Consider the following 27006-nt stretch of genomic DNA (forward strand, 5'->3'; position numbering starts at 1 on the left):
GTAGCCAGCAATGTGAATTGCTTTGTTTCTCCTTCCTCGTGTTGCTTCCCTTGTTCATGGCTTCTGTGGGGCCTGTTGGGCCTGTGGCACTTTATAAATCCCAGGCCTCTGGTGTCTGTCTACCTTTAACAGTGATTATTTTTTTAATTTCTCTCAACATCAGGGGTGAACAATGAAGGTGTACATCTTGAACCTAAATTTTTTCATATAAAATTCTAATTAGTACGCTTGGTTTTACTAGCATTGCTAAACTTTGTTTTACATGACTAATAGACTGCTACTAGTAAACCCCTGGTTTTTAATCCTTTTTTTTTAAATTAGTTCTATTTAAGTAGGTTAACTGTTGCATAGATTCTTTTGATATTACTTGACATAAAAACTGTTCTGATTTTTGCTGTGCTTATTTTTGTCTATATGTATTCTTAGAGAAAAGAAATTGCATTAGCAAAGCAATTCCTTAGACATTCTAATGTCTAATGTGTTGTAATATCTGACATATAGAAAGACCTTTCTTCTGTGTTTTTTTGTTATTCATTATAGTAGTTGTAAAAATGTTAATTGGTAGCATTGAACCAGTCTTGGGAAGCCAAAATGATAAAACTGCTTTTTTTTTTTTTAATTGTTTTAAGAAGTTGTTTTTGTTTTCACTCCTTTTCCCCTTGTTTTAGTCCAAAATGTAGGTTTGAATACAAACGCTCTGAAACTCCCAGTAGGTATTACTGTTATTGTGGAAAAGTGGAGAATCCAGAGGTGGACCCATGGCTGGTACCTCACTCCTGTGGTCAAATATGTGAGAGGGAATTCAAACCTTCCTGTGGTCATAAATGTTTGCTGCTTTGTCATCCAGGTAAATCCTTTGTGTTTCTTGGTTGTGTGACCTGTATTTAGATACCTATTACACAGTTCAACTTTACATCTCTTAAGTATATTTAAAATTCTCAGAATAGAAGCGATGTAGTCAAGGCTGCATTTGCTGAATGGTCATTAACAAGATACTGTTTTCCTGTCATTAGCAAGATACTGTTTTTCCTGTCATTAGGACCATGTCCACCTTGCCCAAAGATGGTCACAACGACGTGTCACTGTAAGAAGGCCAAAGCAGTGCCCCGACGGTGCAGTGCCAAGGAGTGGTCTTGCCGCCTGCCGTGCGGGCGAACACTGCTGTGTGGACAACATGTTTGTGAGAATCCCTGTCATGCAGGTAGACCAACCTTTTTAAAATTTCAGAGCAGTAGCTGTTTCTGTTGTTAAGATGCATCATTCTTTTGCAATTCCTACTCTCAGTGTCACTTTGCAATTGCATACAGGAGATTGTCAGCCTTGTCCACGTGTCAGTAAACAACAGTGTATCTGTGGGAGACAGACAGCAGAGAGGCTTTGTGCAAGCCCTCAGTGGCAGTGTGATCAGGTATGTTGAAGCTATCCTTTTAAACAGATTTCTCACCTTTATAAAATTTGATTACTTGATCTATTAAGGATTGGAAAAATGTATGCAGTAAGAAAAAAAAATAACTTTTGGAAGTGTACAAATCAAAAATGTAAACAGCATTGTTTGAGAAGGGATTTAATTGGTGGGTCCATTAATTTTTTACAATAGTTCAAATGATACTGTTGTGGAATTGTTCTGGGGTCACTCTAGTAGTGAATTTAACTTTGTATATTCTTTTTCTTGTTCTTGAGGTTGAAATTTCAGCTGTTGCCTTCAAAAGTAAGAATGAAACCACATCTTAGCAGACAAGAGTTTCATGCTTTATTTTAGGACTGTAGCAGAATGAAAGCTTTGTGATTAATTCTTTGAAGTATATTTACAGCCTGTGTTTAAGACCAAGGCTATGGATTGATAGACTGGAAAAAATAAAAATAATTTAAAAAATTAAGTGGTGGAGGGGAGGCTGTATCAGGGGGTACTTGGCCATTCTGATCCCAGTAAGGAAGGTACTTGGCCTCTGTGAAGTATCAGTTAAAATGCAGTTTATTTCAGCTAACACTGTAGTGACAAGGAGTATAATCTAAAGACTAGCATGTCCCTTTAGATCTCTGGAACCCCAAACTGTGCAGCATTGAATGGGCCATGATAGATGTGCAGCATACAGTGCAGACCCCACTTTGGTTGTTGAAGGTTATTGTAGGATCTTCTTACAAGTGGAAAGCATCCTTGATCATCATTTCTACAGTCAAACACAAAGGCTATTCAGATGAGAACTTCTTGCTGCACTTTTAGATAAAAGCAAAGACATGCAGACAGCATAATCACTGCTACCAAGTGAGAGGTGTCTCCAATCTCTTCTGCTACAGTAAGTTTATCCTGTGGCCAAAGTGTATGTGCAGCACAATGCAGGCCTGAAGGCTGAGCTGTAGGTGCAGCCCGGCACACACCTGCAACTACTGAGGTTTTGTGAACCACTAACTCCTCACTGTACTGTGGCCTTCCAGGCAGGATCACTGCAGGGACGATCAGTTTTATTTAGTGAATCCGGCAAATACAACATTTATTAACAAAATTCAGAAAAAGTGAAATTCCATCCAGAAGCATTTCACTCCTGCTTTTTACCCTTGGCTTGCTTTGGCTTGGTATGTAGTTCTATTTCATTGCATTCACTGATTTCTCTGAATTTCTCAGGTGTGTGGCAAGTGTTTGCCATGTGGCAATCACACATGTGAACAAGTTTGTCATGCTGGTCCCTGTGGAGACTGTCCTCGTTCTGGGAAAAGGTCCTGTCCATGTGGAAAAACAAGTAAGCTAATTTTTTTTTTAATGATAAATTGAATAAAAAGTCCTCCAGTCTTTCACAGTCAGTAGTTTAGGCTAATTCTGCAGGGCAGGGTCCATAAAAAGTTCTTACTGTCAACCATGACAGTACGTTAACGTTTTTTGCATAGCTTTCAAAGCTTTATTTAGCACCAGGGGTTTAATTTTTGATGTGAATAACTAAGTAAATCTAAGGAAGCTTTTAAAAAAACTTTTAAATACAACTGTCATTTGAACGTACTGTACATTGTATTTTTTCCTAAATATTTTGTCTTTTTTTTGTTCCCTAAATGTTTATTTGTACTTTTCTCTCTTCATCTAGAGTTTACATTGCCTTGTACAGAAGATGTGCCCACCTGTGGTGATAGTTGTGACAAAGTTCTGGAATGTGGAATCCATAAATGTTCACAGCGCTGTCATCGGGGTCCCTGTGAAATATGCAGACAGGTTAGTCTTACTTTGTCCAGTTCACATTTTGTTTGGGCTCTTCAACTATGTGCTTGGAACCATGCAAGTCACCTAAGGAAAATGAAATCATATATACCACAAAATCTGTCACTTTATTTATTAAAAGCAATATGTTCTTTCATTACTCCCCTCCCACCCCAACACAACTGAGTAAGTCGTTGAGCACTGTATTGAGTTGAGTCTGCACCTTTGGATGAGTGTGTTGCTTTAGCTTGGTTTTGTTTGTTTTTTTGGTTTTTTTTAATTATTATGCCCTAAAAGACAATTTTCCCCCCATCTTTTCTAGCTTCCTTCTGGCTTTATCTTTCTATGATATTCCTCCATTAGTGAGATGGAAGGTGGTATAACATAACACTATTTTCTTCTGTAAGAGAATTAACAATAAGAAATTTACTGTGCTCTAGATATCTCTGGAGCTTCTGTGGTCTGGCCTCCAAAGCTATTGCTCTGTCAGGTCTCAGCTGTCTCTTCCTGAACCAGCTTTGGCTACAAAGTCTAGGTGATAGTAATCAACACATGACAGCCATGATGAAGGTCAGATAATACTGCTCATCTTCTTAAGTTATCTGTATACACTAGAGGTGAATCTACTTTCATGTGCAGGAGAGGTACATTTCTGTATGAATTTGTTATGCAGTTGCACTTATCATCTTGCAGGACACACTTGCCTTGTGTATGCAGTGTTCTGGCAAGTTCCTTGAACTTTCCTTTACAGATAGTAGTAGAACATTCTATTTTCCTTTTTTTTCTTCTTATATGAAAAACACTCTGCTTTTCCTGCCTGTCCTGGTGCCCAGGAGGTTGAAAAGCAGTGTCGCTGTGGGAAGCACACCAAGCGCATGCCGTGCCATAAGCCATACCTGTGTGAAACCAAGTGCACTAAAATCCGCGACTGTCAGAAGCACCAGTGCCGCAGGAAGGTAAGAGCCCAGAGATGATCTGTCTCAAACGCCTTGTTTAGCTGACTTGTGAAAAAAGTCTAGATAAAATCACATCAACTTGTTGCTCCACCTCATGTTACTGTGTAGCAAGAGGAGTTTTCTTCTATGTCACTGAAACTAGTTTTCAATGTACTAGAATTCTCTGAAAAGGATGACATCGAGTAACACTCACTGGCCTTATAAGCAGGGAGGGGATTTTAACAACTCTCTAGTTCCTGAAGGCAGTTTTGCTGTCAGATTCTTGAGTAGTCACTGATGCTTTATGCTTTCGGCAGCAGTTAATTCAATTTATTTCCCAGCTTTGTAGGAAGAGCTGGGAAACACTTCAAATTTTGTCAGGGACACACTCTTTATTTTTCACAGCCCAGCATTCCATCTCACGTGCACAGCAGTGCAAGCAGCAGTGGTCTGACAGTTGGGAATTAGAGATTTGTTTCACTTCTTACTTGAAGTCAAAAGTATCAGAAGTATCTTTTTAGTCTATTCACTCAAGAGAGCCTGAAAGTTGCCTCTTATTTTGAATTAATACTTTGTGAAAGTTGGACTACTTACCACAAATAGGCATGAAAAAATACAGTTTTACTCTTAAGTATTTTTGAATATTATTGTTGTAGTAAATTTATTTTATGTGAAAAGATTACAAAACAAGTAAATGCAATGTTGACACCTCCATGGTGGAAAATACAGGTTTCTTGTTGGAAGGAGGGTACTTTTCAAGTTAATAGAAAAGATGATGTTCTCTCCTGATACGACATCCACTATTGTGATGGTTTTATGAAATGTTTTGATTCTTTCAGGTTACTGATTTATTTAAGAATAGAAAATAGGTAACTGGTCTTGAAGTTATCTGCCTTTACTACAGAGGTAAAAGGTGTATTAAAAATGGTTAGACCTTCTTGTGCTGGGGACAATAGAACATAAAAGTGGAAGAAATTGCAGAATAATGAGGTGAACTGTTAGATGTCCTATCTTCTGAAATTATTTGTAGTTAAAATATTATAATATTTTGAGCTTTATGCTGTTTTGAAGCCCTCTGCCTTTTTAATGTATTGAAATGATGCATTCAAATGTGTGTTTTCTTGTTATTTCATAATAAGAATTTTTTTTAAAGCACTTTACAGGTAGCCTTTTTTCTGGAATGACTTTGAGGAAATTTGACTAAGTTGCACTGAGTTTTTTTTTAAATAAGTATTGAAAAATGAGATAGTAGAAGAGGGAAAGTGTACACCAAAAGTTTCTGCCTCCAGTTATTAGACTTCATGGGGTTTTTTTTTAATAGTGCTGTTCTGGAAACTGTCCACCTTGTGATCAAGTCTGTGGGCGGACTCTCGGCTGCAGAAATCACAAATGCCCTTCAGGCTGCCACAGAGGTAAGAACAGGTGAAGAATCCCTGTAGTGATGGAATATTGTTTATTTTTTGCCAAATTTCATGCTTGCATGACTGTGTGTAGTACTTAATGAATTCTCACCATTGTTGCATGTGGGCTTTTTGTGGGGGCAGTGTTTTTGAAAGTGCTGGTTAGAACTTAAGGACTTACGTAGTGGCAACCTGAATTTTTATGTGGTGATTTTGCTTAATACTTTTCCTCTGAAAATGCTCCTGTCTCCTTTTCAATTGAGTAATACAAAAACCATGGCTTGACCTCCTTTTCTCAATAATTCTGTTCACTGAATATGCATAACAAAGTCCAAATGCGTACAAGAAATGACTGCTGCTGATTGAGTCTGGACAGTTTTAAAAAATCCTAGAATGCAACATGTGATACAAGTGGGCTTAAAATGAAAAAAAAAAGATGGCATTTGAATATATATCTGTATCCTACTGGTAAAAGAAAATAAGAACTTGTTACTGACTGAGAAAGATAACAAAAAAGTTTGCTTCTGAATCCAGTGACCTTGGTTAGAAAGATGCTGGAAATGGGCAAAATTACCTGGCAGATTGCTTGGACATTTGCTTGGTAGGGGGTTAAATTGGAATGACTGGAAAATTGTCTGCCCTCTCAGCAATTTTCCCCATAGAAGCTGCTGCCCTGCTGAAACAGCAGCCAAGTAGCCTCTGTAATTTTCCTTAGTATTCTGAAGTATAAATTGCAATGACTCAGGAAATAAATCACAACTTGTTCAGCCAGTCTTCCTTCTGAAGCAGTGACTCTTAGGAGAAGAGGATAGGTAAATGTGGTAGTTGTACCTGTTAACTTGCTATTAAATCTGTCACCACAAACTAGTAGTTTGGTTTTTCTCTGTATACTGTGTCCCCTATTCTCTTTCCCTTCCCTTTCTTCTCCATCCCCTGTAGCTCTCTAAAATCTTGGAAATATGTAATTTTTTGTGAACTGTCAGAAGAAAACTGGTAACATTGCTTTTCCATGTTAGTTTGGTTGATAACTAAATTCTAGAATAAAATTCTGATTGGAAAACTAAAGAGCTTATGCTGTATTATGGGATAAGCTTTTATGTTGCATGATTGTATTTGGTGCTGCTGGCTAAAAGTGACAAAGATTTCTAGTAATTAACATGAAAACAATAAAGCAATGTCTTTAAGAAAACAAAAGTGATCCTGGAGAATGTAAATACAAATATATACACTTTGAAGAATAACTTATCAAAAGAACATAATTGTCTATTTACTCACTAAAGTTGCATATAATGAAGGTAATCACTAATGATACCAGATGATACATTTATTTTCTTTTCTAAATTCTGTTTTAACAAGATACAGTCTTGTACAGTTTGTAATATCTTCATAAATGTTTGAAAGTATTCCTAATAAAGGCAATTATTTTAATACAAAAATATTTATATTTTCTAATATAAAAATAAAGTATTAGGAAAGTATTCCTCATAAAGGCAATTATTTTAATATAAAAATATTTATATATGTCTCTCCCGATATACCAATATTTTAATACCTACTCAAAGTTATTATTAATTATTTTATCTTTAGAATGTAATATCAGGTCAGCGTAATTTTCATATGAGCTGTCAGATTACAGTGACCACTGATATTAAAGGAAATAATGCCTCATAGGAAATAACTTCCCAGATGGGGTCCTTTAAAAGGCACCAAATCTCAGAAATTTTGGAGTTTGGTGATAATAAACACTTGGCCTTTAGCAGGAGTCCCTGAAAAAAGGTAACTTAATCTATTCTGTTTGTGGTTTGTTTTTTTTTTTTCTTATCTTCTTTTCTGAAATATTTATTGTGCTTGCTGAAATTTGCAGTGTGTTGCCAGGGAATAGAAATGTTTTTCTTCCTACTGTAGTAAGTTGTATCTCTTGATTTGAGAACAGTGTGCTCTCACCTTTCTTCAGACTCTCGGAATCTCTGATCTCTGCCTTTCTGTATTTTTGAGAATGTAGCCAGTTGTCTTCCTTAATAGGATATTTAAGTGAATTGTAGACATAGCCACTCCGGGCAGTATAGCTTTAGACCTTCAGTTTATTTTGCAAAAGTAGCTGGACAAGCTTGAGAAGTGGGCCTTGGGAATCTCATGAGCTTTACCCATCAGGTACAAGCTGCTGCACCCCAGGGTTGGGGCAATCCCTGGTATCAACACAGACTGAGGGACGAACAGATCCAGAGCAGCCCTGCTGAGAGGGACTTGAGGGTGCTGTGAGAGGCTGGGCTTGACCCAGCCATGGGCACTCACAGCCCAGAGAGCCAAAGGTGTCCTGGGCTGCATCCAGAGCCCCGTGAGCAGCAGGAGAGGGAGGGGATTCTGCCCCTCTGTTCTGCTCTGGTGAGACCCCAGTGGAACACTGCATCCAACTCTGGGGTCCCAGCACAGGAAGGACGTGGACCTATTGGAGAGAGTCCAGAGAAGGGCCACTGAGATGGTGAGAGGTATGGGCACCTCTCCTGTGAGGAAAGGGTGAGAGAATTGGGGTTGTTTAACCTGGAGAAGACTTGGCAGCCTTCCAGTCCCTAAGGCAACCTACAAGAAAGATGGAGGGGGACTTTTTACAAGGACAGGCAGTGGCAAGACAAGGGCGATTGGCTTTTAAGTGAAAAGAGAATATGTTTAGATTAGATATTAGGAAAAGATTTTTTTTACTCTGAGGGTGGTGAGGCATTGGAACTGGTTGCCCAGAGGATTTTTGGATGCTCCATCCCTGGCAGTGTTTTGAGGCAAGGTTGGGTGGGGCTTTGAGCAGTAGGGTTTAGTGAAGTGTGTCCCCGCCCATGGCAGAGGGGTTGGATCTAAATCATCTTTAAGATCTCTTCCAACTCAAACGATTCTATGTTTCTGTGCATGCTGAACACTATATTGTTATTTAATTTACTTTGCAAAATGAAGACTGTAGTGCTTCCATCCTTTTCTCTTCAGCAGCCTTTTGCCAGTGAGACATCTGCTTCTTGAAATGCTGCTTTTCAGATCCTGCTAACAAGTCAGAATTGATTAAAAATTTTTGCTGTAAATATCTTCAGTTGTTTTCTTTAAAACTTCAGATTGGAACATGATTAGTAAGCTAAAATCCCTGTCTTTGCTTTTTTTAGAAGATTCATATTCTTGCTGTTAAATTACTCAATAATAAAACTTAGGAGTTGGCACTTGGTGAAGAAATGGTGTGGGAGAGTTATGAATTAAAACATAGATCTTTTACAGATACAGTTTTTAAAAATGCATCAGATTACTAACTATAGAGATGGAGGATGTTTTCAAGGAAGCATTCATTTTACATAGGCTGAACATGAATATCATACTAAAATCTGCAAAACTTTATTGTACCAGTTTTTCAGTGCCCCTTTTTGAATTTGGATGTAAGATGACATTTCTTCATAGGTATGTAAGACTGAAATACAAATTGAAAACATCTAAGTGTTGTGTGATCTAAATAACTGGGCTTCTTTTATAAATGTGATAAAGAGGTTATGTCTGACTTGCTTGTCACATTGTTAATATGTTTATTTTTAGGTAGTTGTAATCCATGTCCGGAGACTGTAGATGTGAAATGCAATTGTGGAAAAACTGTCATCAAAGTGCCCTGTGGCAGAGAGCGCACCATCAAACCTCCCAAGTGCAAGCAGCTGTGCAGGTCAGTATAGAAAGTGGGTCTGTTTCCTGTTCTTAAGTGGAGTTTAAAGTGTTCTTAAAGAAAGTGGTAAAATATACCTTGAAAGGCAAAATTTGTTCATTATCTGATTACAGTTATTACTTCTCAGTCTTCTGAATCCTTGACTATGCAGATGGAGGTTAGCAATACCTCTCTGGCACAGAGGTTTCATGAGCAGCTTGCCTGCTTCATGGGGGAGGTTCTGTCTCACCAAGCTCTTCCAGTTCTATAGTCCAGCTCATTTCCTCAAGTCATCTCTGGTATGTTTTGAAGTACCTCATTGAGGCAGTTTATCTAGAAAACTATACTAGCAAAAGAAAAAGAATATTTTCTGCTGGGATGTAGCAAGATTATGTAGTGCAGAGTAGAATTAGGATTGAAACAGCTGTTTGAGTATGTAAACCCAACTTTGATTTTTAATTTTACTTAGAATTCCTCTCTAATTGTATTGTAGTACTAACCACCTGCTGAAGGTGAGAAGTAAACTAAATCACAAAAAACACCAACAGCTTGTTCATTACTCAGTTCTTTGTATGTTGAACATTCTTGCCCAGTGACTGTAACTTTGTATTTCCTGCTGTCATATTGATTCATTCTTGGATTTTACTGTAGTCGGCCACCTACCTGTCACCATCCTACCCAGGAGAAACACTACTGTCATTTTGGGCGGTGCCCTCCGTGTCGCCAGCCCTGCCGGAAAACCTTAACCTGTGGCCATTTGTGCCCTGTTTCCTGCCACGATGAAGCACTTGTGAAGCAGACAGGCTCAGTAAGTAAACAGTGAAAAATGGTGCATTATTTGTGTTTGGAACAATGAGCATCAGTTTGACCTAAATCTTCTGTTTTGGGGCTTTTGGAGTTCAGAGTAAACACATAATCAAGCACAGAGGTAGGCATATTGCTCAGCATGATGCTAAGTGGTTCTAGCTCCTTTGCTGCAATCTAGGTAATTTTGTCATACATACTTGAATTGCTCAAAAGATAAGATTCTTGTTGGAGTTATATTAAAAACATTTAATTTCAGCTTTAAGCAATTGCTTTTAGCATAAGAACCAAAAAAAAATTTAAGTGTGGTATTTACAAAACCATCAAATTTTGCTCAAGTTAGAGGTCAGAAATTGGCAGGTTTTAACATAACATGTGTTATGCACTGCATGATGGTAATTGAAGTAGCTTAATAGTTGAAATTTTTACCTTTATTAACTGGTTAGAACTGTTTTACTGGTCTTTTTCATTTGGCTTGGTGCTTAATTTTTAGCACTAGGAGCCACAGGATTTAATTTTCCTATTCCTAACCAGGCTAAGGATAAAACTGTAATTTTTTTTGTCTATATGGGATGTGGAGATTTCCATTAGTAAAAAGCTAGTTAATAGAAAGTGTATTTCTTAGAATTGGAAAGGCTTTAGATTGTACATTTATTTATGGTCAGGCAGATAGTTCCATTTATGTTTTGTATTCAGCTGGTGTCTTTTGCTCTCAGCATCAGTCTGCAGGGCCTTGGGAACAGCCATCTGAGCCGGCCTTCATTCAGACTGCACTCCCGTGCCCTCCTTGTGAGGTTCCTATACCAGTGTAAGTAGTAAAATAAAAAAAAAAGGCAAATTAAAAAGGGAGGTTTTATATGGAAGGTAATTATTTTGTGTCCAAGAAGTTATCAGGGATATTTTTTAAAAAATAACTCTTCTTCAGACTAGACCTCTGAAATAACTGAAAAATATGATGTATTAGTAGAGAAAAAGAAGATGCTATTTGGAACAAAAGCAGGTTACTTTCTAAAAAGTAACTGATTTCATATACAACTACAATTAATTTGCACATGAAACAAATTTTGAGGTTTTCATTATAAAACACAGCAATCCAAACAACTGTTGAAAAGGAGGAGGCACTGAGCTGCTATAGATGGGTGATTTTCTTAGTTTACACTTTTAAAAAATAGATTGCACTAATTTTTGTGTGAAAAGCACTCTCAATGTTTGAAGTCCCCTAAACAAATATGCATTTTCTAAATCTCTGATTTTTTTATTTTTTAACAGGGAGTGTCTTGGACAGCATGAGGTGAGTCATGGAAACTGCCCTGTGAAGTGAAATATGGCAGTTATCTTACTTCGTAAGTCTGCAAAACAAAAGGCATTAAAAAAGAATAGTAGATTTTTAATACATATGTTTAAATTGATGGAGTACCTTAACATGACAGCTTACATATCAGAAGGTATTTAGTTCCCTTCTGAAGAATGTGTATCTATTTGACTTTGGGCAATTCTTGGACAGAAATTTTAACTCATGATTTATGTAGCTCCTTGTGTTTTCTTGCAGGTGTTTAAATTTTGTTTAAATTTTTTTCAGTGGTCTTCTTATGAAATATTTAGGCTTTTTTCCCCTCATTCTATAGTTAATGTTCTCTCTGTCACACACTCTTGAGTTCTATGAACTGCTGTGTATATTTTAAAAGGATTAGGAATATAATGTCATACAGGAAAATTCTCATGTGACTTGGATCTAAGCACACATGGATGAAATCAGACAGTATAGTGGAAACTCCTTTAGTGTTAGTTAATAACTTATCTTTCTGGTGTGTAGCCTTCTCTAGTTCTAGATGGAGTTGCTGTCTGTTTTGGCTTACATGAGAAGGGAATCTAATTGATACTTGGTAGCTGTCATCATGATTCACAATAATTTCTAAAAGTTACGAAATGTAAGTCAAGTATTTTTTCTTGATTTCAGAAGATGATTGCTAAACTAATTTAAAAAAATGTTTTGCTGTTATGGCTTTGTCTACTGGTATGTCTGGTATGAATTCAGTGTCAAAGCCTGACTAACAATATTGTAAAAAAAACGAGGATCATTTAAGCAAGTAAAAAATGCTAGAAAACACTAAATACAAAAATATTGAAGATACCTTTTTTTTTTCTTTGACCTTTATTAATAATGTCTTGATGTGTGTTGTAATGGTGCCTTGATTATATTTTGGTGACATCTTCAAATGTTGTTACCAGCGTCCATGTAGCTGCAGTCTGTTGGGGCAGCACGTTCCTAACCCATCCAGGCTGTGAATGCAGCTTTTCCATTGAGCTGTTTTGCAGCTTGATGGTTGCTGAAGAAAAGCCTGTCCTGAAAGTGGATGAAAAGATCAACAATGCTTGTCTGTTTGTTGCTGAAACAGATGGGCTTGCTTTGTTTTTCCACAGTAAAACTTAACATGTAGATCAGCCAGTTTTTTTTTGAGTCAGTGACATGGTTTTTGATAGAACATACTGAATCTCACCCAAACTTCCATGAATTTATGTTAAACAAAATGCGAGCTGTGGTCAATAGACCCAGTCTGTAACGTGATCTAGACAATGTAAAAGGATTTAGTCCTGTTCAGATGTACATGACTGTAAAGTTTGTCCTTCCTCACAGCAGAAGGACAGTATTGCTACACTTAATAGAAAGAATAGTAACAATTACTACATACTTATTACTACTTGTTTCAGAATAATTAAAAAAAATTAATTCATTTTCTGTTGCATACTAGTCTTGGCAAAATCATCCAGTGGCTTTGGGTCATGTTTTCTATGTGGATTTGCATAGACAATAAGGACAAATCCCTGTGAGTCTACAGCTGACTTTAATTATTTTTATTTTTTGATGCTACATGGTACTCTAGATGAACTGTGACTTCTGTCAGCCCACAGAGGGCGATGCTGCCTTCCTACTGAAGTGCAACAATTCCTGGAGTGAAATTGTCTCCTGTTTGAGATTTTGGTGGAAGTTATGGAAAAGAAGGAGTCGTTAATATGTATACGAAGTGTATTTTGTTTGCAGTGGATTTTATGATCATTGTACATTTTTGTGTTGCTCTGAGATCTCTGGAAAGAAAAAAAAACATGTAGTGTCTGTTCACTGTTTTACAGCCACATTGGTTCCTAACAAATAATCTCAGCTCAAATTAATTTACTTTTGTTATTAAGAGAAAACATATGTATTTAGGAATGCTTCCCTCAGTAGAAGGGTCCAACTCCTGCGAGGGGTTTTTCACTAGGAAATGGGGACTGTTCACAAGTGACAAAAGTAGTAGCAATTTTCTTAAACTTTTGCTGTATGTAGGTGCTTATTGCTGTACTATGCTACTACTTATGTTGGACTATTGTTATACCTCCTATAATGGAAGAGATATAAAAAAGGAAGAAACTAGGAATGAAGCAGGCTATAAAGTCTTCTTGTGTTTTATCAGGATGTGTGATGACAATGTGTAGAATAGAGAAGCAAACACCTTAGGACTTGTATAACAAGTAAATCTACTGTCTAATTTTTTAATATTTGGACAGTAGTTTTAATTTGTGTGGATATTGGAGTTGGTTGTTCATTGGGAAGGTTGTGCATGGGGTTGTTTTTTCTTTTTTTATTTCTCTTTGGTATTTAATTTAGGAAGTATTTTTAAGGAATTGATTTAGTTTGAGCTCTTACATGTTCTGGCATTTAGAACAAGCAATTTATCACTTAAGAACAAACTTAAAATTACTTTTCAGATGATATAATTATATAAAATCTGTGCTTAGTGGAAGTATGATTCTACATGATGTTTAAGCTAAAAGAACATTTCTTTTAGCTGAAGTCGACAGCCTTCTCTTAAATAATTTTACATATATTTAGAAAAATAAATAACTTAGCATTCTTCCATTTGTAGGCTCTTAAAAGTAGCTTTCAATTTTGTCTCAGGTTGTGTGTGTCAGAAAAATCACCTATCCACAGTTGGTGTCATCCCAAAAAACAAATCTTGATGTTCTAATGTTTTTTTACTGTTATATACATTGGAATTTCATAGCAGTAGTACACATGTGCTGTTTTAACATCTTTTAAAATGAAGTTATTCTAAATCTTTTTTTATGGGAAACATACATTAAAGCTGAGACAAGGTAAATGATGACAAAGAAGGAAATCTTTACTGACTATGATATCAATTTATCTGCTGTGTGTGATTTTCTTCTAGTTGCTTCATTTCATTAAACGTTCTAGAGGAAGGAAAACGCTCTGGTTTTGCTTCCTTGTAAATATCTTGTATCAAGCTGGGCATATAATTGAAATCTCTTTCTTCTTGGGTGTATCTATTTTCTTTTGGTAGGAATTTAATGATATGTTTTAATATTCTGAGTGGGTTATAGTTCTGGTTTGTTCATAGGAGGAAGACCATTACTCTGCCTCTAGGTAAAAATTAATGTGAAACTTGATGACTATGTATGTATGGCTAAACACCTTATAAAGGTTTCCAGAATTTCCTTGCCCTGTCGCTTTCTGTTTTCATATTCTAATTGATTTATGTGTTAATCGCTTTTATGCATTTGGGAGATTTCCTGAAAAGCTTTTGAAAGTTGTCATGTCCTTTCCTTTCCTTTCCCTTTCCTTTCCCTTTCCTTTCCCTTTCCTTTCCTTTCCTTTCCCTTTCCTTTCCCTTTCCTTTCCCTTTCCTTTCCCTTTTCCTTTCCCTTTTCCTTTCCCTTTTCCTTTCCCTTTCCTTTCCCTTTCCTTTCCCTTTCCTTTCCCTTTTCCTTTCCCTTTTCCTTTCCCTTTTCCTTTCCCTTTTCCTTTCCCTTTCCTTCCCTTTTCCTTTCCCTTTTCCTTTCCCTTTTCCTTTCCCTTTTCCTTTCCCTTTTCCTTTCCCTTTTCCTTTCCCTTTTCCTTTCCCTTTTCCTTTCCCTTTTCCTTTCCCTTTTCCTTTCCCTTTTCCTTTCCCTTTTCCTTTCCCTTTTCCTTTCCCTTTTCCTTTCCCTTTTCCTTTCCCTTTTCCTTTCCCTTTTCCTTTCCCTTTTCCTTTCCCTTTTCCTTTCCCTTTTCCTTTCCCTTTTCCTTTCCCTTTTCCTTTCCCTTTTCCTTTCCCTTTTCCTTTCCCTTTTCCTTTCCCTTTTCCTTTCCCTTTTCCTTTCCCTTTTCCTTTCCCTTTTCCTTTCCCTTTTCCTTTCCCTTTTCCTTTCCCTTTTCCTTTCCCTTTTCCTTTCCCTTTTCCTTTCCCTTTTCCTTTCCCTTTTCCTTTCCCTTTTCCTTTCCCTTTTCCTTTCCCTTTTCCTTTCCCTTTTCCTTTCCCTTTTCCTTTCCCTTTTCCTTTCCCTTTCCCTTTCCCTTTCCCTTTCCCTTTCCCTTTCCCTTTCCCTTTCCCTTTCCCTTTCCCTTTCCCTTTCCCTTTCCCTTTCCCTTTCCCTGTCCTGTGGAAGACCTGTAGTCAGAAAATGTTGCCTTCTTTTTTTTTTTTTCTCATTTAGCTTTCATAAAATACTTATGGTTCTCATCTGCCTTCTTCATTCTTCAGCTCATCAGCCTCCTGGAGTTTGTGGCTACTTCGATGTTTGTCTTTGTATTAAGAATTCCAGCCCTCATTTAACCATTTCAGAAACTCATTCCAATTGTAGGAAGTAAAAGTTTACTTTCTCAGCTGGATTTATTACTTAGATCCACAGCAGAGAAATGGAGAAAAAAAATAATATAGGCTTGAATTAATTGAAAATTTTCTATTTTTCCTATGGTGTCTGTTGATTCCAGTAGGTTGTTGTATCTTACTGAGCTCAAGCTGAAGCTCTGCTGCATGCAGCCAGAGGGCTGGAATGTTCCCTCTGCTTAGACCTCTGAAAGCTGCCATTGTTGCCTGGCTGACTTCTGTGCTTCCCCAGTCTGCCTTTGTTTAACAGTGCCTCTCATCTGTGTACTTACTTGAGCAATGCTCCTGGAAGGGATGTTCCAATTCTGCCTAAGTGCTTGGCTGTAACTGGAGCTAGGGGTTGTGTCCTTATCTGGTGAAAGACTAACTCCTGGTAAAAAAAGGCTCACCAGCATTATGGAACAGCTGGAGCTAATTGCTGTTGTTGCCCTGATCTGCTGTCACTGTCTGAGCCACGGGCAGAAGCATAGTCATAAAAAACTGAGTGGCAATGGGCGAGCAAGGAAAGGTAGAGAAGTGGGTGGAATGTAATGATTAATACATCTTTTTTTTCTTTCTTTTATCTTGTAATCCTTTGACTACTTATATTGCTACTGAAAGGATCTTGTGCTCTGGAGAGGGAGATGGAGTAGGATGTGAAGGGGTGGAATATTTGGAACACCAAAACCTTTGGTGATTGCTTAGTGCATTCTGAGTAGGGTACTATTCTCTGCTTCAGACCCACTGCTTGCTGGCTTTTCCTTTGGTCACCAGAAGCATCCATCAGAGACAGAGTCGGATGTTGGTGGGACCAGGTGTGGTTGTTGTATTAGTGCTTTAGCCAGCATGAGCTTCAGCTCTGACACAGGGGTGTGAAAGTGGTTGGATGTGATGGCCTCAAGGTTTTCTCCTGTATGCCATGCTTGATGTTCAGCTTGCCGTGCAGACTTCTCTTCAGTCTTAGTGAGTCAGGGGAGTTCAGAAGTCTTGTGAAAGAACTGGATTTTGAAGTGATGTAGTGGAGTAGTATTTTTTGGGTGAAGCCCAGAAAAATTTATATAGGCAACTGGATTTAAATTGGGCATTGTGTGCTTGAGGGAGATAACATGGACAGTGCTGAAGGGAGGCTGTCCCTCATTCTGCCCTGTGGAGTCATCTCTCTTTTTTCTTTTCCTATGTTCACCTGTTTGTATGGCCAGGCCACTGGCAAAAGTCAAGAAACATTTTTCTATTGATTCCATTTCTTCCATTTTGATTATTTGAATCATCTTTCAGTAAAGAGAGATGTGTGGTAGGAGAGTGCTGTAGAGTTTGAAGAGAGAAAAGGAATGGGTACCCTGCAAAGCAGTTCAGTCAACCACAGTTGCAACATAAAATCACACCCTTAGTATAGTCAAAGTGAGTTATGTCACATTAGCCTCTTGTGTAATAACATCACAAATAGTTTGTTTTTCTTTGAGAAATGACATGAAATTAAGTAAAAAATCAATTTTTTTGACAGCATCACAGAAAACTAATCTTTTTTTTGTGTGAGTATTATATAATGGTTGGAAAATGCCAACAGTGAGTTTCCTCTAATCCTTTTGTATGGAGGGACTTGTACTTTTCAACTTAGGGCAAGTAACCTACTTAGGAATTTAAACTGGTTTCAGTACCAAGGAAGAGTAATGGCTTTTAAGTAGATGCTCTGAAGGTTTCTTCAGAGTTCTGTTAACTGGAGTGTTGACCTCAAATTGGAAAGTACAAATGTGACATAAGACATTAAAATCTTAGTCCTGTTCTGGAGCTATTTCTGCTTCTCCTTACTTTTCTGGGAGTTATATTTGATGTAGTGAGTATTTGCTTTTTAGAATTTCTGGCTTGGAGGTTTTCTGTTTTTTCAGACTGTAAAATATTTTTGATTTATGGTGACCATAACACAATAAGCCCTATGAAAGCAAACTGTTACTGTCTTTTGCAATAATAGTAAAGCACCCTAGAAACCTTTGATGGAAGACATGAGTGTAATTCAGAAAGATGGAGCAAATGGTGCTAAAAGATTTGAGTGTAAAATAATCTTTCAAAAAGAAAGGGAAACTATGCTGCAAAAGTTAGCTTGTTTGATAAAGTGTGCCTTTTTCCTGTTATAGTCAGTGTAAAACAAATTCGTGTGGACACATTGTTATGTGGACAGGAACCCAAATGATACTTAAAAAATCAAATAGAATTTCTCTGGTGTTTTTTTCTTTTTCAAAGCAGAACCAAAGCTTCTCTGTAATAATTCTGTGTCTCTGTGTGTGTGTAAATATATATATCTCACAGGCTACTAGCATGTGCAATGCTTGTATATATATCCCACCTGCATATCTATATTTATTTATTTATTTTTAACTTTTAGGTTAGTCCATTACCATGTCACTCTGCAAATCCCTACTCATGTAAGAGGTTTTGTGGGCGGCTTCTTGATTGTCAGAATCATACCTGTATGAAAGAATGTCATCGTGTTACCAAATCCAACAGTAGTGCAGATGGAAAGAAGGTAGGGTAATTTCCTCTTTGCTTTTGTTTTTGTGTATTTTATGTATTTTATATGGAAATTGTCTTCAATTTTACTTGGAAAATAAGGAATTTGCAGCTGGCAGGTAAAGATCTATTCCAGATCCCACTGGGAGACTTGCATGTGTGCTGTTCCCACTGATGCTGTGACAGTTAGCTAATCTATATTTCCTTAGACTATAAACCTGAGACACTATTGCATTTTTTGCAAATTCTATAACTTTGTCTTGTGATGACATTACTTTGATTTCATCAGAACTTTATTTAACACCCTAGAGAAGTCTCTTCTGAAGTTATAAAAAGTAGCTTTCAAGATCAAGGGGAGCTACTGATAATCCCTGTATACAAATGCACTTGCAGTCTACTGGGGAAGCTATTTACTGAGGAGCGTTTAAATGGGTTGAGGAGGGTGGGAGACCTTTAGAAGAGCACTGGAAATGTTGCAGAATTGCTGAAGACTTTTCAAAGTACTGGGATGATTTATTCATGTTTATCAGTGTCTACTAGAAACTGTCATTTATGCAGTTAAGTTGCAGGTGTTAGCTGCTGAAGATAATGTGAAACAAAAGTGTAAAACTAAAATTGTTCAAGTTATGAGCAGTTAGAGCCACATATATATGTTGTATGGTGTGGGAGAGTCATGATTTGGAGGAAAACAGCTTCTCAAGTTTTTTTTTTAAGCATTACTTTAGAAAAAGTTGCACCATGGGCAGTCTGGGCATTTAGAAAACACAGAAGCATTTAGTTGGGTATAAAGCAGGAATGTTATATTTTAACTAGCTTACACTTAAATAGCATAATATCTCTGTGGATTTGTGTCTTGGACGTGGTGGTGTTGTCATTTAATAACTGTATATCGTAACACATTAATTTATGATTGTGGAAATTTTGTCTGAGGAGTATGGGCTGTTAGTGCAACTGGTGGAACAGTGACTTGCAGCAACAGAGTGACATCAGTAAATAGTGAGAGTTACAGTTAAGCATCCCCAGTTCTGGCTATACGAGGCTGTCTGCCTGCTGCTTCAGTTAAGCCAATTAAAATGTGAATGAGTCAGGACTATTCCTGGCTCCATTTTGAATGAGGCAGTACATTCTCAGAAGAATGGGAGTCTATGTACCTGCAAAGCATGGGTAAATCTCATTTCTCAATTTTCTTCAATTCTTATGAACTCCAGTTGGTGTTGACCTTTAGAGCTTTTGTTCTCTTGTTTTTGTAGACTAAATGTAGTCAGGGCTGATTTAATTTCTGGCTTATATGTCTGAGTAATGATTTTTCTGTCTGGAATTTCAGTTTGTTCTGCATGTTGTGTTAAAAAAATATTGCAGAAAGGCCAGCTGTTTACTTTTACCCACTGTTAAATGTTATATGACAGTTTTCTAAATGGTTTTAATTGCTGTTGTTTTTCTTAGATTTGAATTTTTGTGAGTTAAGATTTGTAAAAAATCATTGTACAAAGGTTTCTTTTAAACTTCAGCAAAAATTGTTCAGCAATAGATGGAGAAGGAAAGGGAACTGGAGAAAAACTATTAAAACCGTTAAAATTCTTATGCTGTTATTTTGAACAGCATAAAGCGGAACATTGGTGTTGGGAAAGTCCTTTTGGGGAAGCTTTTTGTAGCTTCATTCCTGGATAAATCTGCTTTACTTTGGCTGACTTATTGGAAACTAAACATTGAATGTAATAGTGGGCCTTAAATATCGTGTAGGTTCAGTTGATAACTCATGTCAATCTATCTGGGTCTATTTGGTTGCAGACTGGGGTTCTGGAAGTGTTGTTTAGAATATGAGTAGAAATGAAGCTTAATTTACTGTGCTGTTCATCACCTTGTGCTGGTGATTGCATCAGCTGGAATGAGAGTGACATCACAGCTCTGGTAGACTTGTGTAGTCTGTGGAGTAGAAGCAAGATCTTAGGCAGTTCTTAGGATGTTCCCAAGTTAATAATCCTTTTTGCAAGATTATACAGAATATCATATGTGTATGGAAATGGAATGACTTAAAGTTTGCTGCTTAAAATCAAGCAAACCAATCCTTCCACCCCTGTATTAGTAGTATGTAATGACTCAAGCATTACAAGAACATGGTGAGTGGGATAAGTTGGTTTTGAATATGTAATGACTTATTTTTTTAACAATTTTCCTTAGAGAATTAACAGGGATTATGGTCACTTTCCAAAGCACTAATATTAAGGAGCTTCTTTTAAGCCTAGAAGGGAAAACAGAATTCTCTTTGACTGACAAACACTGGCATTTCTGTTTTTTTCTTAAAAAACATGTTTTAATAATTACTCTTGCTTGTGAAATATCTTACTGAATAGCTTGATTCTCATAGCAAAAACACCCCAACTGCTTCTTCTATGTAACACGTCGTTAATGACACCCCACAAAACAAATACTTGGCATTTTCTTTAGTACTTTGTTTTAATTTTGTTAGGCGGGTCCAGAATGTTCACAGTGTGAAGAGGAGTGCACCAAGCCCCGGCCAGCTGGCTGTCCTCACCGATGTGTTTTGCCCTGTCATCCTGGGGATTGCCCATCATGTCTCCAGATGCTTAAAATAAAGTGTCACTGCAAACTATCAGTACTGTATATTGAATGCTTGTAAGTGTCAGAACACAAACCAGCTTTTCATTTAAATGCTATTAACTGGAAATAATTTGAAGTGCCTGGGGATGGGAGCTACTCTTACGGCAATTTATAAAATTTTTCTTGAGTATAATTTCTAAGATAATGTTTTTTTCTATTTAAATTTTGCAGGTATTTTATTTGGTATTACTGCTGAAATTGCTATAAATGCATGGAGTCTCATGAACAGAAATTGATTTTATAATACAGATAATAGTTTGAATTATGCAAATATAATGTAATCTATATAAAATTTGTTCTATATGTGCTTATTTTAGAGTATGTTAAGAAGAATTTTATACAAGTATTAGAATGAATGTAGTTAGTTTAAAAGGTCTTTGTGCAATTAATGTCTTTCAATTTCTAGCTTTAATTGAAAAACTGCTTAGTCTTTCAATTTGTACACTTTTTTAATCATTTGTGTGTGTGGATAGATTTTAAGCTAGACTTCACGAAATATAAATTGAAACTTGGGAATTGTTCTGAAAATATTCATCATATGCAAGTGTATTTTTCTTAAAGTACCTCAAGTCCTCTAAATTTTTTGGGGGTTTGTCTGTAAAACAGGGCAGTTTATATTAGTCACAAAGGATTTGGACAAATGAGTCCGCTTTTATTTACAGTGAAATACCCTGAAAATACACCCCTAATTGCATTGACTTCTGTTGTTTTTAAATTGTTTGGGGTATTTTAACACAAATACATCTTTCCTTTTACAGAAAACTAACATGTGCTGATGTAAAAGAAAAGGAGCTTCTTATTTCCTGCAGAAATCAGTGTCCAAAAGAGGTAAGCCATATTAACAAGGAAATGCTTCAGTTGATGGGTATGTGGAATTTTGTGAATATAGGCCAAGTAAACTAGAGAAGCTTAGTCTAAGTGAATATGTTAAATAATAGATGTGAAGGTGGTTACTGGACTGTACTTCAAGGACAATTATTAATATATTGCAGTCAACTAGGAGGAGTATATTAAAGGAGCAGGGGTTTGTCTCCAAGGCACGAATGGCTTGGATGTTTAAACACACAGATGAGCTTGAATGTGGAAGAGTATGTCCTCTTTCATGGTTTTAAAAACTGGTCATCAATCTATGTCTCATAAATGATAAGATGCTGTTTGATTAGGAAAAATGGTAAGAATTGTGCTTGATATTCTCATGTAAGTGCAGGTTTAGAATCCCTATCTGTGCATTTTGGAGGCTAAGGGATTTTATACTTCATAAATGAGATGAGATAATAATGCCCAGGTGAATTAGTGAAATATATGTTAAGTAGTGTAAAATGAAAGACAAGCCAGTTAGTCTCTCTGCTGTATCTGGGTGCATCTAAAGGTTTGCTGTGAAGAAGAGAAGAATAATATACTTACTACATGATATTTAGACTATGAGCCAGTAGCATCAGTAAAGAAAATTCCTGTTCAATACTATGTTTAAGTAATAAACCAAATTTTCATGAGAAGCAGCTTAGAAATGTTTCAGGATGTCTCTTGCAGCAGTGTTACCCACAACTGGATGTGAGGGATGGGCCAAAGGATTTTTTCCTTGTCCCTCCCAGTGCTGCAGTTGTGTGCTGCTTGTGTGCTTTCAGAAATCCTTGTGTTACTTATTGTTTTATGTTTGTTCCTTATTTGTCATTAATTGTGCTGAGAGTGACAGCTCTGTCTTTACTCCTTTTCCCACTGGAGGGTTAGAAAATGTGTGAAGTGGAAAAGCAAGAATTTCATTATCATCCAGTGTCAGAAACTTCAAATTTGAGTGCTTGTCTTTATTAAAAAACTTTTTAAAAATTATTTTGATTAAATACAAAAATTTACAAGGTTTCTCCTGCTTTCCCAGCAGTGTCTGATCCTCTGCTTTTTGGACAAGATTGGGTTAACCCCAACAGGAAGGCTGTGCTCTGTACATACTTGTGTTTTCTGCTTTTTGCCCTTATAGATGCCTATCTGATGGATTTTTTTTTCTATACATGAATGTTCCTGTCACAATTTTCTCATCTGGATGTCTGAAAGCTCACTTCCTGGTGGGGGAACACTTTGAGATATTACTTAATTGTCCATTTATCTCTTAATTTTGTCCTTTCATGTCCTTCTCTGTTACTTTGGTTTTATTTGCTCCACGACTTCCTTCTCTGTATTTTCAAGAGTGCTTGCAATCTCTTATCATGAACTATATGTTCTGTACTTCAGCTTCTCTTCAAAGAATCTTTTGTTTCCCGTAGCTCATCTTTGATGAATATAACTGTTGTGATTTTTCTGAACGTATTCCCCAGACTTAGTCTGGGATTTAAAATCCACCTAGCAGTGGTCCCAAACTTCAGCTTGCAGTTAGAATTGCCCTGTTCTACAGATAATGTCTTTTTTACTTAGTTTGGTGGGATGTTAAATAAGGAGTACAGCAACAGAATTTATGTTAGTTTTATGAAGCAATTCTAAAATTCTTACTCCTATAAATGCTTTGGAAAATACGTTTTTTTTCCCAGCTACTTCTATCCAGAGCATTGTTTTACTGTATTTGATGATGGAAAAAAGCATGTTCTTCCTGTCCTGTGATGCTAGCTCTAGCTCTTACTATCTTTCATGAAATATATAAGCTACTAACTATTAGTACCTTCTTGTTTCAAGTAGTTCATATCTTTGTGTTACAGTTCTTCCTACTTACTTCAGATCCTACTTTGGTAACTACATGAGTACTGTATGGAGTTTTTACTGTTTTTTGTCTAAAAAATCTGTTCCATTTCTCTGACTACTGAGCAGTTCTAGGGATGTTTTGTCTGTTTCTGTTTTATAAACAAAATATATCTCTGCAGCTTTGAGAAAATGAGATACCTGTATCATAAAACAAATTATGCTGATAGTTCTCTTTTAAAGGAATCATTGATGAAGACAATTTGAAGGGGCAGCCTTAACAGATACCACCCTGCCACTCCCACCACCACCTCTCTCCAGGAAATACAGGCCTTTTTGTGGTTTTTAAGTTTTTGTCTTGCGAGACAAGGGCTTAACAAACAATTTGGCCAGAGATAAGATGGATAGGACTACTGAATTTAGAGCATTTACAGATTTCAGATCTAAAATGTCTGCCCAAAACTAATTTGGAAGTGTTTTTTGTGTAGTTCTGGAAGCCTCAAGTAAATTTCAATTTAGTGTTTCTTGAGAATTTTGTTATTCCATGTCAGGAGCTGACATCGAGTCATTCGCAGAGCTCAGTGAAGCTGATGTTTCCTCTAAATCAGTGTGCACTATCACTTCTAGCTTACCATAGTGCCACTTAGGTTCAATAGAATGCGGTATTTTACTGCAGTTGTCATTTTGAGATGTTTTTGGTTAATGGAAATTGCAGTAGACAGTGTTAGTAGACAGTGGTAGGACAGCTACCACATTTCTTTTACAGTTCCTGTGGTACATTTGGGGATAAAGAAAACCAATTATATTATCTGGTCCTTTGCAAAAATGCTACAGAAACTTGAAAAATTTGAGAAGCTCCATGCTTTTCTTTTGGCAATGGCAGTATAAAAATAAAAAAGTAACTTTCAGCATTGCATAGTACAGCTGACATTTCCTTTCTGCTTTAGGGAGAAGCAGTGTCTTTAATGCTGCAACAGCTGTTATATATGAGATATTTTAATTAAAAAGTTAATTCTGTTGTTTGGTAGTAATAACAAGATATGCTGTGAAAGGAAATTCGACTCTATTTTTTTTCTTAATCAGGGTGATTAAATTCTTATGATCCTGCTTGCAGATGTTTTGAGACAATTCTTACGTAGAAATTTTAAGTCGATCAGTTTTCATTGTCTGTGTTTTCCTGATAGTATTTGTGAATCTGTATTTAATACTTTATTCCATGTAGAGTGTATCTTTTGACAAAATAGCCATACTTTGTAGTTTTACTGTGCACTCTGCTTTTTTCCTGATGTGAAATACATGACTCCATTATGATAAATTTTTGGGGTTTTTTAAATGCATTGAACTAATTAAGCATTCTGGAAATAAAATTTAATTCTGCAAACACACACTGCAAATGTATCTGGATTGGAAAAATTTAGTTCAGTCTTTGGAAGTGATAAAATTTTGTTCTTAGCTTTTGGGATTGGTGCTCAAAAGTGCTATTTTCTTTAGCAGGCTATTTTCTGTATTATCAGATGTGTAGTAACAGGTTGTGTTTACTGCCTTCTGTTGGAGTTCACTTTAAACCTCCATAAGTGTTGACAGAGTTTATCATCATCAGGTATAATGTTAAGACTTAAATGCACTGCCTATGGAAAAAATATTTGTAGGACATTTTTTGTTTTGTTTTTTCAGAGCTGTGGATTAAATCCCTTCTTTTAATGGCCTTGCCATATCAAACATAAGGCCTGTCCAATTTGGGCTTTAGTCCAGAAGCTATTGACAAGAGATTTTGTACAGTGCCCCACCAAAGGGGGCACAGACTTTGAGCACCAAGTAGTTCAGCACTGACACTTAAAAACAAGCAAAAAAAAGTCCTTTCCCATTACATTTTTATCCATCAGAAGCAGCAGAATGATTGTTTTTGTTTTCCGTGATCATTGGGAAATGTTGTTTTGCCATTCATTTCACAGCTTCTCTTGATATTTTTTTTAGTGCTGGGTTTTTTTAGTGGAGGGAATAAGAAGAAAGTTCCCCACACAGAGAGATAGGACAAGAAAAAAACTGGCAGGGAAACTTAAGTGTGTGCATTTGCTTTTCAGTATTGGATTAAACATACTCCTGTGCTATAAACATTTTGGTCTAATGGTGTCTAAGAATTTTATTGCAGTAGCACTTAGAGGATGAGGTGAGGGTTACTGTCTTGAATTTGCAGCTCTGACATGTCAGGACATGACTCTTTGGGCTTTGACACTATTAATGAAAATGTGCCAATTATTATGGAAGAGTAAGCTGGAAGTAATACTTCTAGCCATGGCTTGTTCTAGCCAGCATGAGTGACTTGCAGGTGAGACTAGATGGAGTTACTGTGTCTGATGCCCTTGTGTAGGGAGCCAGGAGACAGTGTTCATGCAGTAGCAAATTTGTTTTGCAGAGATTGTGGTCAGTTGTGAGGAGACTCGGCCATTAGACTCCATGTTCTGGGTTGTGGTCTTGCCTTTGGTAGCATACAAGGCTTAGACAAGGTTCTCCCCTCATATTTTCAAAATGAGGCAAAATAACTTTTGGATTTCAGGGAAAAATATTTGCTGACTATCAGTTGTGCCTAATGATCCTAGATTCCTTCTTTGATAATGTGACCAATTTATATATTTTTCCCTCTAGATAAAATGAATAGGTGAGATCTGCTGCATATGGCTTCAGCTGAGTGACTGAGTCAATGCTACTTAGTGAATATCTAGTTCAGATACAGGAGAGGGTTAATACCAGCATGAAGGTGGCTAAAAGAAACAACTGTATTTGATTATCTTTTGAAAAAACCACCCAACTTCCTCCCCCAAAACAACATCAAAACTAAAGAAAAAGATGGAGCAAGAGATGTTAGCAATAAGGAAGGTTTTCCAAGGACTGAACTGACACTTAACTTTGCATTGTTTTCAGTAATGACCTTGGCAGTAAAAACATTGTACTTTTCTGATGAAAAGTTGTGGGGTGTTGTCAGTGTATGAGAATTGAGGAAGTGCATCTGTAGAACATAGGTATTGGGGTCATGTTATTAAATACAGGAAAACACCCCAAAACAGTAAGCCCATACATATGAAGCTTATAATAAGCTCCCAGGAAACAGCAGATATTCTTATTTTCACAGCATGATTAGCTGGAGAGAAATGCAATGAGAGCTGAAGATGTTTTGGGGAACATGCTCTACTAAGAATGAGGTGCAATTAAGGCATTGTACAAAGTCCTTCTTGCTGAGATGTCACTTGAAATATTACATGTAGTTCTGGCTGTGTATTCAAGAAACATTGATTGAACATAGTTGAAATTCAATTAAGGCAATATATGATAATAAAGAACCTTTTAAGCAAAGACAGAAATACTTCAATATGAGGAAAAGAACTGCAGCTTAGACTAGCTAGAACAAACCTAGGAAACTCAAAAAAAAGCTCTTACATCTTGTAGTGACCTCATGGAGCACCTTCCTTAGTGAAATATTAGAAATATTAGGCTCAGAATGGGGGACTGTTTCCATAGTGAGTGTTCGTCCAGTCCTGGAAGGGTATATGAGGTGCCTGCCTGTAGGAGGACTGGATTTCAGGACAGAACATGGTGACTTAAAGGTTCCTTCTAGTCCTGTATGAAATGT

At 36.8% G+C, this 27006-nt stretch overlaps 1 protein-coding gene across 1 annotated transcript in view; it reads left to right on the plus strand.

The window, feature by feature from the left end:
* NFXL1 (nuclear transcription factor, X-box binding like 1) overlaps nucleotides 1-27006 on the plus strand; it is a 45920-nt gene that overhangs the window by 5025 nt on the left and 13889 nt on the right. The window contains exons 5-18 of the mRNA XM_036382142.2: nucleotides 669-847; nucleotides 1040-1201; nucleotides 1308-1408; nucleotides 2621-2735; nucleotides 3072-3196; nucleotides 4015-4137; nucleotides 5438-5528; nucleotides 9075-9195; nucleotides 9826-9982; nucleotides 10695-10786; nucleotides 11248-11269; nucleotides 17977-18117; nucleotides 20569-20735; nucleotides 21479-21548. Of these exons, the coding sequence (XP_036238035.1) occupies nucleotides 669-847; nucleotides 1040-1201; nucleotides 1308-1408; nucleotides 2621-2735; nucleotides 3072-3196; nucleotides 4015-4137; nucleotides 5438-5528; nucleotides 9075-9195; nucleotides 9826-9982; nucleotides 10695-10786; nucleotides 11248-11269; nucleotides 17977-18117; nucleotides 20569-20735; nucleotides 21479-21548 (1666 nt within the window). The remainder of the gene's footprint in view (nucleotides 1-668; nucleotides 848-1039; nucleotides 1202-1307; nucleotides 1409-2620; nucleotides 2736-3071; nucleotides 3197-4014; nucleotides 4138-5437; nucleotides 5529-9074; nucleotides 9196-9825; nucleotides 9983-10694; nucleotides 10787-11247; nucleotides 11270-17976; nucleotides 18118-20568; nucleotides 20736-21478; nucleotides 21549-27006) is intronic.

This window comes from Molothrus ater, chromosome 4 (assembly GCF_012460135.2).
Source record: "Molothrus ater isolate BHLD 08-10-18 breed brown headed cowbird chromosome 4, BPBGC_Mater_1.1, whole genome shotgun sequence".
Classification (NCBI taxonomy): domain Eukaryota; kingdom Metazoa; phylum Chordata; class Aves; order Passeriformes; family Icteridae; genus Molothrus; species Molothrus ater.